This window comes from Gymnogyps californianus, chromosome 8 (genome assembly GCF_018139145.2).
Source record: "Gymnogyps californianus isolate 813 chromosome 8, ASM1813914v2, whole genome shotgun sequence".
NCBI lineage: Eukaryota > Metazoa > Chordata > Aves > Accipitriformes > Cathartidae > Gymnogyps > Gymnogyps californianus.
The window spans coordinates 10647330-10662938 of NC_059478.1; the positions used below are offsets into that span (position 1 = coordinate 10647330).

The following is a 15609-nucleotide window of genomic DNA, read 5'->3' on the forward strand; positions in this document are numbered from 1 at the left end:
ATTACAAATGTGTAGGTGTATAATCAAATATAATTTGGACTGATCAGAATCAGGGATCCAGGTGAGTTGGACTGATCCCACTCAGGGATCCAGGTGAGTTGGATTAATTGAAGGTTTTCTTACACTTTAGGGTTTATGTACCAATGAAAAGCAGTTTGGGAAATTAATGTTAGCTGAAACTACTTGTGGAGCATGCTGTGGAGTTACCACAGTGATGGAAAAGGAAGGGAAAAGACAGGAGAGGGATTTAGTAAACTGACTAAAACAAATACATACTCCAGCTGTGTTGAAGTTTAGTTGTTACAATTAATGGGAGTAGGTTTGACTCACCAAATGCAAATATAGTTATTTTTATTTAAGTTCTTTCAGCTATTTATATATGACTCCAATATTATTGTGGAATACTTCTGCTCTTTTCAACAGAAGACAAAATGCCATGTGGATCACCTTCCTCTATTCCAAATGTTGTTCTTCATCAGGAAGACCAGACCCAGTTTTTGCATGGTGATGAAGTAATTTGTGGATGTAAACAAGGCTCTGGCAATTCTAAGGAAATTAAAATAAAATGTCTTAATGGGGAATGGAAGCCTTTACCTCTTTGTGCCGGTAATCTACTTCCATAATATTTCCATAATATTTCAGATGTGAGTGTAAAAGAGTTCTATTCAAAATTTCAAGGACTTCACGAATCGATATGTAGCCAGAGATACTATAATTTCATGCATCTCAACTAAGTTTTTTTTATTTACTCCTCTTTTAAATGTGAACATGTCCTTCATCCTGGAAAGACTCTGCACCTACAACTTTGTAAGCACTCTGAGTAGGTTTGGGGAAGGAAATGGGCACCTGCACAGTGGGTAAAATCAAGTATGGGGGTACATCTTTGGTGTACGGTGGCTTTTACCCATTTTCCAGTGTTCCTCCCTGGTAACGACCCTTCAGAAGCCTTGGGACATACTTGCGATAAAGTAGCATGCCTGTTGCGTTAATTGCTTGTAGTTTTATGTCTCCATATACTACTTTGCTTTTTTAAAATCCTACTGGGAATAATAATATTAATAGCCACAATGTGCTAGGCTTATCCCATCCTCACCATTTTTATGTGGATTAGTCCTTTTCATTTCTGATCAGTAGTTTTCTCTTTTTTCTCATCTTCCCATTTAGTTTTGCAGTGCATAAATTGAATGAAAGTAATGTCTTTTAAAAAGATATAAAACATAGTCTTTTCCTAAGAAAAAGAAAAAAAAAAAACATTGGAGTCAGTAATTTAAGAAAAAAGCGATACTGGACAAGAAGGAGTCTTGTCTGGGGTAAATTACTCCAGCACTTCACTTATCTTTAACAGAATACAGTTTATGATATATCCAATTCTTGGTTCCCCCTTTCTTCAGAAGTGATTTTATATTCATCAGTGACTTGAGTACACTGTACCTTTATTTACAATTATGTTGAGGATTGAATCTGGCACAAAACACAGTCTGCTTAGCTTTCACAAGTAGCGTGTGTTCTGACTCTCAGAATCACCAGTCAAGGACACAAGACCTGGTTAGGACTTAGATACACCTCCACAGGAGATTGATACCTGATACATATTCAGTGTGGAGTAGTACTTCCTTTATGCTCCTGTTTCTACAAGCAAAAGAAGGTTTCTGGTCTTGCTCATCTTGCTACCTTTTTATAGTTTTAGGGAAGAAAAGAATGCTTAGTTTTTATATTATTTACTGTGCTCAACAAAAGGGATCCTGTCAACATAAAAATAATTGCTTTGTGAGTGGGAACAGTCTCTGCTTTAGATAGCTGGAACAAAAAATCATTCTGTTTCTGTAATCTAGGAATCTTAGGAGTTACTTCAAACTACAGAAAATAAAAAAACACTTTCACATGGTCATGCATAGGAAACCGATGACCTCTTCATCGGTGAATGCGTATGTATGTATTATCTGAACTAAAACTATTTTTTAGCTCTTTTTGTTGATTTTTTCCAGATCCATCTCCTCAGTGTGTACTTCCAGTGGATGTTGAGCTTGTGCACAATGGTCGTCTTTCCAAGGCAAAAAAGAAGACTGGGTTCCATAGAGTTATACGTTATATGTGTACATCAGCTGACAAAAGTATTAAACAGGCAACTTGTGTGTCTGGAAAATGGTCACCAGAGATTGAATGTACAGGTATGTTTTTAGATTTACATACAATTTCTTCTTTTTATGTAGGAATGATAAATGCTTATTATTAAAGCTTCTTAGCATTGCTGTGTCAGTAGTCTGAAACAGAAATGCTTACATGCTTATATATATGCTTACTCGATTATATGCTAAAGGATAGTCATGAATAATTATGGGAATCATTTGAACAGTTAAGTAGCTTTAGAGACTCACTATTTTAGTGAGGTAGACTTAATCTCTACTCTGATGACTGGAACAGTTGTCACTGTCACTTCTTATGTGAGAAAAGATGCAATGATAAATTTAAGCTCAGTTCTTCAAAAGGGCTTTACCCTGGTGCAAATGAGAGTAGCACATATAGCTCAAGCTCCAGCCAAAGTTCCTTTATTTCCTGTAAACATTCAAAGCTTTTCTATTCCTGATTTTTCTTTTTTTTTCCTTCTATTTTTTCCAATTGCTTCCTAGTGAAACAAGAAAAAAGCTGAGTTGGCCACTTCAAAAGCACAGACCTAGAGGAGACTGCCCTTATGTAGTACACACCAAAGGCTGGATGCCTGCAGGACTGCCTTTATGTTTAGCAGAGCAGGATATTGCCTGGAGAAGGCAGGATTGTAAAACAATCATCTCCTCATTGCCTGCTTTGATTATGCCAGATTCATGTGAAATGATGCGTGGAAGTGGGAGAAGTAGACAGAGTGGCAATCACTTGAGGGAGCATTCCCTTTCAAAACCAAGGGCCTCTAACTTCTCAGTTTTCTGGAACCACTAGAGGCAACAGACCGAGCTCTGGAGGTCTCCTTCCTAGATCTACCTCCTTCCCTCCCTTTTTCTTTCCTTTGGCAGGAGCAGCCCTTCATTCCTTGAGTGGCAAAACTGAAGTTTATTTCTTTGTTTCCTTTTGTGATTCTCATTTAGTTCTGTTATCAGCCAAGTCTGAAGAAAAAAAAACAACAACAAAACAAAAGAAGAATCCCAGAAGTTGGTCCAGTTTTCCTAAAGTAGTTCACCATACAGAGAGGAACAGGGAAAGCACACAAGAGTGTGCAGCTGTGTGTAACGGAAAGGAGGGACTACAAGAAGCTCCAGCTTAGATTGGTGTAGGCAACTGTGACTGTCTTTTTTCTATGAGTTTGAAAGCGTATGAGCATCTGAAGGCAGCTCTGGTGTTTCTGAAGCAGAACAAAATGATCATGATATTAATTAAAGCTAGAGTAGCTACTGAAGAATTATCTAACACCAGTGTTTTCTTGGTTGTTCGTGTTGTAATCTGTGATGAACTGTTGCACTTTATCTTATGTTCTACTATAACATGAGTATGTGTCCTTAGCTGAGGAGAGTATGTGCCCACCTCCACCTCAGCTGCCTGGTGCTCAACAGATAACAGTTGGAAGAAATTACAAGCATGGGAGTAAAATAGCTTTTTCATGTCTGAAGAGTTTCCAGCTCATCGGTGTGAATGAAATAACATGTATGGAAGGGAAATGGCAGTCACCACCTCACTGTGTGGGTCAGTAGTGGACTATTTTTTTCTATTTATTTTATTATGAATTTCTGTGTTATGCATTTGCAGTCATCATATTAGCAGGAGAATGATATTATTTATGTTAAGGTTATCATGAACAGGTAACTGCAGAAAAGCAATAGAACGTAAGTTGCTAAAGAAAGTGCAGTTAACCAGCTGCTGGACAGTAAGTCTTTTTATTTACACAGACTTATCTAAGATGGCATATAAAACTTCCAGGTAGTCCCTCAAGAGCTATGTGATTATTTGTTTGTTTAGTATATTGCAGAATGGAGTCTCAGTTTTGACTGGGGGCCTTTAATAGTATCGTGGTGAAAAAATCAGTATTATTTATTATTTAGTTGTAGTAGTAGCAGTCTTTGGATTTTTTCATTTTTATTCTTTCTTGATTTTTCTCCTTTTCTTTTTGTGGCTTCTTCCTGTAATAGGAGTATAAATGATATGGCATAACTCAGGCCATCTATTCTAAGAAATGCTGAGGAATCTGTAATCCAATTGCTAAAATATTACCGATGCAGGTGATATCTTGTAAGCAGAAGTTCATTAAAAGGTAGAATGAAGTGTTTTCAGAAATGAACAGGAGATAGCTGAGCACAGGACAAATGAGGTGCCAGCTGGTGACTGATGTGCACAACATGCCAACCATGTCTGTATTTTTAAACTGCAAAATTCTGATGCCACGTGGCTTCTCTTTTTCTCTTCTTTTGCATTGCCTGTGAGTCTCCATTTCTGCTGCTAAGTGGCAGATATAGAGAAGAATAACCAAAAAAATGTTTGAGCTGTTCATAAAACAGCTTTTACTGAACCAAAATTCCCAGTCCCAGTTACTGAACAGGAACTTTGACTGTAATTAGATCTTTTGTATTGTGGAATTCAGTGCAAACACATGCTTTCAACTTGATGTGTCAACTAATAAAACCTAATTTACTAATTAATTAAAAATGCATATAAAATATAGTTTAAGTCCACCCACTCTACAGTAGTATAGGAGAAGAAAGCATTGGGACAGCCCTGACTCAGGAGGGCTTCATAGAGATTTAATCCATTGTATGTATCAGGAAGTACATTATAATACTTCATAAGTACTGTTCTCTTTTTCATCATATCATCACAGAACCCCTCAGGACATTGGTACAACTTTATTAATGGTGGAAAAATTTAATAGCTAACATTCTAGAAACTCACTTTCAGTATTCCAAAACAAGATAATGTCTCTTCTATTTCTCTGCCTGTGAAATTTTCCCTGTTCTTGATGCTAAGCTGTAACGGTATCTCCTTCATATGAACTGGAAAATGGCTTTAATTTCGTTCAAAGGAAAAGAAGGAAACCCCATGTAGGACAGGAAGAAGAGAGAAGATTTGGTTTGTGTATCTTAGATATTTCTTCATCTTCTGTTCAAGCCTTTTAATTTATATTTGGATGATTATATTTTTGTTTTCAGTTTTAGATGGCATATGTCATTGGAATATTAATTGTCTTGCATTATTATTGATCTGTGTTTTCTGTATTTTTTAGAAAGACCATGTTTGCCACCACAACCCGTAGAATGTGCTGATGTTCCCAGGCTGGAAAATCAACACTTAAAAATTAAAAAAGAAGGGAAAACAATTTATCTGCCTGGTGCTAGATTTACGTATGTTTCTCGTTCTGGATACATCTTAGATGGACCATCGGAGATAACTTGTTCTATGGGAAACTGGACTTCAGCTCCTACATGCTTGGGTAGTATCAAAAAATACTTTTTTTTGAAGCACATTTAGCAATGAAATTGAAAGAATTTTAAACTGGAGGTTGACTAGTAAGAGCCAGTAACTCCATATTTTGCTGTGGAATCCTATCATCCCTCATGGATGTCTTCAGAGCGATCCTGACTGGATGCAAGACTGACTTTTTGAATGCAGTTTAGTTTTTAAATAGTCCTTTGTATTCTTGCAATCTTTGTTCAGTTCATATCTCTGCCAGGTGAGTCCTGGGCGCATCCTCAGAATCCAAGGATCTGTGCTCTGCGGAGTCCACTAGTGACTAGGAGTTGCTTTGGTGCCTCAGTGATGGCAACCACTTTGGTGTAGTAAGGGACAGAAGCCTTTATTAAAATTTTCTGGCGTGGTTAGAAACAGGATCTAAATATTTCAGTGACTGAAGTCCATGCCTGTTTAGGGGAGTGACTTATTTAAGCATATTCCGTATGCCACCTTTTCTGTAAAATCCGCTGTCAGCGGATGACTATGCTGATGTTAGAAAAAGCTCTCTAAAAGGCATCTGGTTTGTGGAAACAGTACACTCATTCTATGTGTATCCCATTAGCACACGCATCAGCTTCCTGTATCTTTTCAGAAATGCCATGTGGAAGTATTCCAAAAGTTGTCAATGCTCAAATTGAAGGCAGAAACAAGGAAATTTATGAGCCTGGTGAAACAATTCGCTACCAGTGTGATGCAGGGTTCCTGATTGTTGGTCCCCCTGAAATTATTTGCAGAGAAGGCAACTGGACAGCACCGCCCTTCTGTGAAGGTATAGGTTCTGCTTCTAAGTAGTCTATGATCCTTCTTAGTCTTCCATGTTGCGAATAAAAGTAATGTCAACTCAGGCGGGCAGGTGAGTCAGACCAATAGAGCCAACAGGTGACTTGCTTTGAAGGGGCTGCTACAACACCTATTTTTCGGGCTCCTGAGAAACAACAAGCAGGGAGGGTAGACCAGCAAAGAAATCGTTTCCCCTGTGGGCTGAAGCTAGTAGCTGAAACTTAGGTCTCTGCCGAAGTCAAGCAGGCGGAGGGTTATGGAGGAATGGATGCTGGCTGCAAAGGAGGAGATAACTGGCAGGGTGATGTATCTTACTTTCACATCACTAAGAATGTCACTTGCTGAAAGTTGCCCTCAAATAGTAAAGAAATCACTTGGCTCTCCAGCCCTTTGGCACACAGTGCTGAACAGCACCAATCTGCACGTACATGCACTAGGTATCCTGCAACTCCTTTTCTCTTTTTAGTCACTCTAGGCAAAACTAATATTGTGTGGCAAAGCGTGGCAGAATAAAGACCATAATATCTTCCTTTTCTACCTGTAGAAAATGATCTGCATTACGCAAACTGGTTTTGCCCATCAGGAACAACGGTGCTCCGGAATAAAATGTTCTGTGATTGTCACGTTGCTGCGCTGCTGTTCTTAAACCCACCTCTCTTTTCAGATGTTAGCTGTGGAGCCGCACCTGAAATTCCCAATGCTTATATGACAAGCACTCAACAGGAGAGGTATCTGCCCGGTGCCAGAGTGCAGTATGAATGTGAAAGCAATTTTCAGCTGATGGGTGGAAACTATGTCACTTGTACGAATGGAGAATGGTCACAAGCACCAATTTGCAGAGGTGGGAACCTGTGCTTTCATCTTGCCTGTTAGCATAGAGGGGACGGTTTGTTTACCTAAACGCTCTAGAGACTTTACCTTTTTTACTTCTGTTTTCTTTGTGTACCCCCACTTTGTACTTGCTATTGCTTCCTTGCACAGCACTTTAATTTAGCTTGATGCTTCTAGAAATACTGGGGATATTTTCATCCACAGCAAAAAACGTCGTGAGGAAGCAGGGCCTAAAATGCGCTGCTCTGTCCTTCTCCTGTATGATACTGGTATTTCCCCAGAGTCCGCCACTTCAGCGACCTTCCCTAGACAGACACGTAAGGGCTCCTCTGTGCTGTTCCAGCCTGTCAGGGAGTATCTGAATGGAGGAAGCAGGAGGGGAGAGAAACAGCAGTTCTTCTCCAGGGCTCCGCTCTGACCGATGCAGATGGAAGCGGGAAGAGCGTTCCTGTGACAAGGAACTGTCAGGAGCTGTGCTCCCGTCCCCTGCCCAAATCTGTGGCTGCAGGGTGAACAAGTGCTACTTGGCTTTCACACACCTCCATGGCGCTGACTGCCTTTATCCCTGAGCAGTGCAGGCTGACCAGCACCTCCAGAGCTCTGCGGTTCAGCAGAGCGCCAGCTTGGCTGCCACCCCTGTGATTTCCAGGAGTGCCAGGGCTCCCTGGGCAGGGACACGGGCACGCAGGAAGGCTGGTGTGGCTTCTTGTGCCGTAAGGTGTAGCTACAGAAACGCTGGCTTTTTCTAGAAGCTCTCATTGGCCCTGCTGTCTCCTGAGAGTCCCAGAGAGAGAGTGTTCTGCTGCCCCTGTCACGCCTGATTGCTTTCTCCATGGTGAACTCGTGGAGCTGTGACCCACCTGAGGCAGAAAATCTGGACAGAAATTGTAACAAGGTTGATTCCTTTAACTGTTGTCGGTTGTATAGGGGAACACCTCAATGACTGCGAACGTGACTGCAGCAGTGTCTCTTTTCAGATGTGACGTGTGAACCTCCTCCAGAAATTGCTGGTGGCAAAGTTCAAGGTGTTAAAAAGTCAAGGTATTTGCCTGGGGAGAGTGCTCGCTATCAGTGCTGGCAAGGTTTTGAGATGACCGGGACTGCCACCGTAGCGTGTCAGAACGGGACCTGGACAGAGCTGCCAAAGTGCAAAGGTAATTTCTCTCTCTCTTCATACAGTCGCCTGTCAGCGAGACGGTCATGAAGCTGACTCAGTGGCATTTACTTCTCCAAATTTCAGTCCCGTGACTGTGCGCAAACGCAACCTATCATCTGGCACACTCAGGAAAAAGCCATTTTCCCAGGTACCTATTCAGATGCGTTTAGCAGCTGAGTGACCCAGGTGGCTTCACTCGAGAGGGCCACGTCTGGAAAACCACCCTGAGGCTGAGAGCAGTTGCTGGCCAGGTCTAATTTTGAGACGCAGCCCTTGGACTCCTTAGAATCTACTTTTGGTGCCTGCCTGATGAGAAGAGAGTGAGAAATTTTGCCGCCAGTGTTGGAGAACAGAGCCCACAGCTTCCCTGCTAGTTGGCGTCCAGATAACGCAGATGATGCACTGCTATATTGAATGCCATGGAGTCAAATCAACTGTTAAATCAACTGGGGGTAGAATTTGATGCGTGAGCCGATACCTAGGTACTGTGTGTTGGTGCCTCCTGGGATTTCATGAGCGCACTCAATAATCCCATTTGTTTTCGTTAGACACACAGAAAGTTTCAGCACGTGAACCAATGCAGCAGCAGTTGACTCAAACACCACCCAGCTGGGAGTTGAAAGGGGCGCAGAAGCAGCAGATGAATTAAGACCAGGCTCCATATTGTGGCTCCAGACCACAATGCCAAGTGCAGAGAGGCTCACTGCTGGTACCAAGGGACCTGGGTCTTCTCTGAAGATTTCCCAGTGCACGGTCCGTTGGAAGGCCAGACTTGGCAGCAGTGTGGTGCTTGAATAGGTATAAAAATCCGTGAGGCAGCAGTGCTTCAGGATTGGCATGTGGGAACTCCCCAGTGGCCGTAAGTGGGCCACAGAGCCCAAGGGCTATCCCGTTAGTGGTTGCAGTGGTGCAGTTCAGTGACACTGGTTACTGTTTGCAATCGGACCCACTTTTCTCACCGCTCAGGCAGCGCAGGGAGGAGGTGGGTGTCAGGCTCTTCTGCAGAAAGAGCTGTGCCAAACGCTACACCGCTATGCAGGACGGAGGAAGTCCTGCAGACAGCTGCAAGCACTTCAGCTGTGGACAAATGGGGTGAACTGGCAGTCGTGAGTCCCAGCACTGGAGAAATGAGAAACTCCTGCTCTTTTTCACCTGCCACGTATTTGGTTTTCTCTCCGCTTTCCTCTGGGTCTCTCAGAGTAGTGCCAACGTGCTCTCCGGCAGTATTTGTGGCCGGGTCTCCGCTGCAATTAAACTCTCGTGGCTTTCTCTCTGATTGGGAATTTTCTTCCAGGGAAAGGGGGAAATGTGGCCCGCCTCCAGTTATTGAAAACGGAGACCTTCTTTCCTTCCCCATGCAAGAATATCAGCAAGGTACAACTCTGGAATACAAATGCCCGAGTCTCTACGTCCTCGAAGGATCTCAGTATATCACCTGTACTGACGGGCAGTGGACAAGCCCCCCAGTTTGCCTAGGTAGGTTGAAGCACGTGCTGTGTGGCCAAAGGCCGTGTGACTGCTCCTGTTGTCGTCTTCTCAGCTCCTGAGGGCATCGCCTGTGCAGCAGCACTTGTGCTGGGGCTGCGATGCCGGCAGGGCAGAACAGCAACGAGTCCTTCTTTGTCCAGAAGGAGTTTCCTCTTGAAGTTAGCTCCTGTAGTCCCCTCTGCTGCCTGCTGTCTCTCGCCACCACAGCGGGTTCGGGAGGAGGGGAGTTGGGCTGAAGCCCGCTGCGTGAGGGGATCTCCATCACTGTGCAGGGCTCCCGAGTGCTCCCGAGTTGGGGACGCTCCTGCTGTCAGCAGGCTGTGAGCGGGGAGGTGACACGGATGGAGTCGGGCACTTCACTCGTCAGAGAGAAGCGACAATGTACTTTATTAAGTAGTGAGTTAACAAAGCTCAATGGTAAATGCCACAGTGGTTTAACAGGATTCGATGCCAAGGTACGCTTGATTAGTTACTGCATAGAGGACACGGTCAGACAAAACTGTCGGGGAGACCCTCCCGTTGAGTCACGAGGTTCAGAAAGGACCCCCTTGCTTTCTAAACTCCTTCTCAGAGAGGAGTCTAGGTGTGGCTGGATCCACTCCTAGTCAGAGGGTCAGAGCAAATAGCTGGAAGCGGGTTTTGATGCAAAGAGCTTCTGTGGGCTCTAGGGGGAAAAAAGTCACCTGTGGTCTGTCTGTATGAAGTGATGACGCTCTTTTCTTGCCTTTTTCAAGTGGCCTGTACCGCATCTGAAGAAGACATGGCCAGAAACAATATTGAGCTGAAATGGCTCATAGGAAGAAAGCTGTATGCCAGATCGGGTGACTTTATTGAATTCCGGTGTACAAGAGGCTATTTGGAGGACCCAGCATCTTCCCCCTTCAGAGCACAGTGTGTGCAGGGGACGTTAGAATATCCATGGTGCAAGCCGGGAAGTAAGTCATCTCCACTTCGGCCACTGCTTAGCCGCTGTGTTGTTGCATTTTTAATGCTGAAGCCGAGGGGAAAGCCTTTAGCTTTCCTGGGGAAGCGCCCGGGGAGGAGCCAGGGTGTGGGAGCATCCCGTAAGCTGCAGGTGGTGAGGGGCAGTGCCCCAAGAAGCTGTTGACCGGCGTGCCTGAGCTGGAAAGACTGCTGGGGAAAGGGCTCTCAGGGGCTCATGCCGCGGTTACTTGTGCTGCGAGTGCCTGGCCACTTGCAGGCGGGACCAAAGAGCTTGTCAGTGCCCTGAAAGTGAATCCCTGATAGCGAACCATGCCGTTTCCCTTACCATGGCGGGTCTGAAGGGCAGGAGACGGTTTCCTTGCAGACTCCCCCAAGCCTGCCTCTTTAGGCAGGGCTTTCCCCCAGCAAGCTTGTGTCCTGGTTCTCTTGTGCAGCCACGGCTGTGCCTGCTTCGTGCCCCTGGCCCTCCAAGCTTCTCTCTGGTTGTGCCATGCGCTGACACGTGTGGAGGCAGCAGCTGCTGCCTGTCCCAGGCCTTCGTAGGCTTCTCTGTAAGGAAACCTGCGCTTGCCTCATCCCAGAATTTCCCCAAACCCTCACTGCTGCATCGTTACCGACGAGTACAAAATGGGCATTTGCCCTTCGTTGTCTGCACCATGTGTTAATGCAGGTGGGGACAGTAGCAGAAGGGCCACCTGAGCCAGCCGTAAAGAGTCCTTTTCTGCCAAGGAGGCAGGGGGCCCTCGCGCTGTACGTGGGAAGTGTGAAGGCTTTCTTCCCAATTACCCTGCTCTTCTCCCCAGATTCCTCTCTCAGTGTTTCCCTGTCAGAATCAGGAGGGGAAGCAGCAAAGGGGAATAAATCTTTTGGGCACTCAGCTGGTACCAACAGTTTCAGAGCATCAGTTGTCCGGTGTGAGGTCTACAGGCAAATAATGGAAGTACTCTTTGCAGGGAACTGTACAGTGAATGAGAGGACTATGGAAGGGAACAATATTCAACTACAGTCGTCAAGCCGGTCGCGCACTTCCACCTATCTCTCTGGGGATTATATTTTCTTTGCATGCAAGCGATGGTACCAGAAAGTTTCACGCCCTGAGAAATTTAGAGCACAGTGCCTGGATGGAGTGATTAAGTATCCTACATGTGAATGTGAGTGCTCGGTGCCGGGGACACGGCGGGGGTCTGTAGGAGGCAGCTTTGCTGAAATTGCCCGTCTGCTGCTCTGAAGAACCACTGCCACGTGTCAGGCTTGGTCTTCACGCCTTTTCCCCTTTTTTCTCTTTATGCTGCAGGGATGTTTGGATAAATGGAAATGGTATGAAGGAGCCCAGCTGTGGAAATGACAGACCCCTCAACCGACCCAGTGATTTGAGCTCAATTTTTCCTGGCGTTTCCCGTTTCGCTGTGCTTTGTCTGCAGCTTAGCCAATGTTCTGTCTTGGAATTTGTTATTGTTATCCTTTTTATTATTGGATGATTGTGTTTACATTTTATCCACATTTTATCCATTTTTGTAACTGTCTTTACATTTTGTAAATGTCTTTACCTTTTATCCATCCGAATGGTTGTGCTTGCATTTTATCCATTCTGTATTGATGTCACTGTTATTTTTATTAACCATTGTGTCCTGAAATAGGCTGGCTTTGGTGGCATACTGAGACAAGAATTAAAGCCCGCGGGTACTTTGATCATCAGCAAGTAGAGTGTGTTTGGCCTTGTCTGCTCCTAGCTTCTCCGTGTGCTTGCCTGGAAACTGCCCTGGGGTCATGGCAGAGGTGAGTGTCCTGACTGCCTGATCAGGATGAGCAACTGAGTGCAGTCTCCTTTGAACGCCCCAAGGAAGTCTCTACATCACAGACCCAGTTCTTATGGGGGACTTGAGCCTCCCTGACTGTCGTGGTTTAACCCCAGCCAGCAACTAAGCACCACACAGCCACCCTCCCCTCCCCTCTCCCAGTGGGATGGGGAGGAGGATTGGGAAAGAAGGTAAAACTCGTGGGTTGAGATAAGAACAGTTTAATAACTAAAGTAAAATAAAATACACTACTAACTAATAATAATAATATAATAATAATAATCATAATGAAAGGAATATAACAAAAAAAAGAGAAAGAAAACCCAAGAAAAGAAAGACAAGTGATGCACAATGCAGTTGCTCACCACCCGTTGACTGATGCCCAAGCAGCAATCCGCCCCTCCCGGCCAACTGCGCCCAGTTTATGTACTGGGCATGACGTTCTATGGTATGGAATATCCCTTTGGCTAGTTTGGGTCAGCTGCCCCGGCTCTGCTCCCTCCCAGCTTCTTGCACACCTGCTTGCGGGCAGAGCATGGGAAACTGAAAAGTCCTTGGCTTAGGATAAGCACTACTTAGCAACAACTAAAACATCAGTGTGTTATCAACATCATTCTCACACTAAATCCAAAACACAGCACTATACCAGCTACTAGGAAGAAAATTAACTTTATCCCAGCCGAAACCAGGACACTGACATTTGCTGGAAGGGCAAGATGTTGGGATGCAAGTAATGGGGATTTCTTGGTGGAGGCGGGGATGACTTATTGGTCCAGGTCCTGGAATGCCATCCTTATATTTTATAGGAGAGTTTGTGATGGTGTCTTGATGAGGTCAGGACCTTCTTGATTTTTTGGTTGTTGATCTGATGATGACATATTGCACCTGATGTATGCTAACATGTTGCAGCTAACACATTTGTGTATCATCATTGATGTCTTTCTGGGCACGGGAAGGTTGAGGGAGTGTTTTTACTGCCTCTTACCTATTGGGCTTTGTAGATGATATGTAGTTTCTTTTCTTGCTATTCACTTTTCTAAGATTTGTTGAAAGCCAGTGTGGGCAGCCCACCTGGCACTGTGCAGCAAGGGGTGATTTTGCATTGGCCTTTGGTGCCTTCATCTCAGAGGGTTTTTTCTTTAACCTCATCTAATTCCACTAAGGTCATGAAAATCAGCTGAACCAGCATGCTGTATTTGTATATAGTTAAAGGAGCTTATCTCAATATTCACATGGAGTATTAATATGGGTTGATTTCTGTCTAACAAAATGAAGCAAGAAATACTTCTGTTGTTCCTTTTGCTGGATGACAAGGGAGATTTTGGAACAGCTAAATCTTTGCTTTGGCAGCCCCATAACCAAATAACTGGACATATTTTCTTAGAATAAGAAGATGTGAAGAGAGCAAAGGCGCGCTGACTTCCTAAGCACAGACAGGTCTTTTGTTGCAGGGACCTGGAGAAGAGGGAGCCCTTCAGGTCAAGACCAGATAAATCAACACTGAAGGTCCTCTAGAACAGTGGGCTCCAAAGTGGGGTGCATGCACCCCAAGGGGTTCGGAAGATGATCCATTGGGGTGTGGGAAGACAATATTAGAACTTCTATTTATATTTATTTTTTGTCAAAAAAGAAAAAAAGATATTAAGTTTTACTGATATTTAATATTCAGATTTGACAGTGGCAATTTCACTTGGTCTGTATGTCAGAGGGTTCCATGTCACATAGGGTACCGACGTGTCCTGAGGGGAGAGTGGGTGCTCCACAACGCAGAGGTGTTCACAGAGGCATCCTCACTCATTCGTTCGCTTTCAGCATATTGCAATGCAATGCAGTGCCCAGTTAAGTGCATTTGTGAATTATATTTAGTTTTAACCAAACTAACCCTCACAAAATGGACAAGTGGCTTAAAAAGATTCCTTGCAAAGAAACTGCAGACAGAAGATAACACACAAGCAAACAACAAGAAAATGGCAGAGCTGACACTTCTACTCCTAGTATGAGCTCCTCATCAGCCACATTACGAGGTAAAAACAATGTCTCTCTAATTGCATCTGACAGGAAGTGGATGAAAAAAATTTGAGATTGTGAAGACTATTTGAAATATGGATTTAAATCCACTATTATTAACAATGAACCTTGCCCTTAGTATATTGTGCCTTAAGATATGAGCTAATGCTAGCAAGACATTTAAAAAAATAAGCATCCAGAACATGAAAACAAACCTCTACAATTTTTTCAGTGATGCTTTAAGTCATGTCATACTCAACCTAGTACTTAACAAAATTTCACTAAACTTAATGATAAATGTTTAGAAGCCTCTTTCGAGGCATCTCGCTTCATAGCAAAAGACAAAAAGCCACATACCATTGGGGAAACACTTGCTCTTCCTGCTGCAGTAAAAATGGTTGAAATAATACACAGAAGACAATATGGTGACAATGTAAAATACATTCTTTTGTCAGCAAATACTGTTGGAAGGTGCATAGAAAACAGTGCTGAAGATTTGAAGCAACAGGTATTAGAACAACTTACGCAGACAGAGAGAGAGAGAGAGAGTGTTTTTAAAGGTCCACTTAGAGTTTAGCAGCGTCATGTTGCTTTGTATCCCTTGTCCACCTATGACAAATAGCTAAGGTGGAAAGACAAGTAAGTGAAGGCAAACACGATGACTAACATCACCTTCCCTTGACAATTGTGTTATTCTGTAACCTGCAGTATTTGAAGATAGTGTATCATAATGTTAGTGGAGGCTGTCACATGGCAGCCCACATAGCCCAGCTTTGATCTGTGAGGGTACTTGAGTCTTCTTGGAGCCTGACTCGATGAGCAAATAGGCCTTCTAGTGCAGGATTATTTCTGTGTCTAGGAATTCATTGCATTTGCTCCCCTTGCCATCTTGTTAGAGGAGCAGATGTTCCGTTTAGCTGTTTGGACTGTGGACAGCATATTTAAATGTTCATTTTGAAAATAAAAGAATTTTTTTTTTTTTTAATCAAACTTTGGTGAAGCTTCTTGTTGCTAAGCCTCATTCATCTGATTGATAGGAAAAATACTGCCAGCACTTTTGATGCAAAGCAATAGGCTACTGTAGTGCATTTATTTTTTGCATTCATTTTAGCTGCCTTGCAAATGCATCATCTGCCATCTACCATTGCCAGCGGAGACATCCTCCCCTGGCTATAGCCA

General features: G+C 43.7%; 1 protein-coding gene across 1 annotated transcript in view; it reads left to right on the top strand.

The window, feature by feature from the left end:
* Nucleotides 1–12318, top strand: part of CFH (complement factor H) — a 37732-nt gene extending 25414 nt beyond the window's left edge. The window contains exons 14-25 of the mRNA XM_050900804.1: nt 424–606; nt 1986–2168; nt 3490–3669; nt 5201–5407; nt 6020–6196; nt 6872–7048; nt 8016–8192; nt 9170–9176; nt 9495–9670; nt 10417–10617; nt 11581–11778; nt 11922–12318. Coding sequence (XP_050756761.1) covers nt 424–606; nt 1986–2168; nt 3490–3669; nt 5201–5407; nt 6020–6196; nt 6872–7048; nt 8016–8192; nt 9170–9176; nt 9495–9670; nt 10417–10617; nt 11581–11778; nt 11922–11935 — 1880 coding nt within the window. The 3' untranslated portion in view covers nt 11936–12318. The remainder of the gene's footprint in view (nt 1–423; nt 607–1985; nt 2169–3489; nt 3670–5200; nt 5408–6019; nt 6197–6871; nt 7049–8015; nt 8193–9169; nt 9177–9494; nt 9671–10416; nt 10618–11580; nt 11779–11921) is intronic.
* The last annotated feature ends 3291 nt before the right edge of the window (nt 12319–15609 follow it).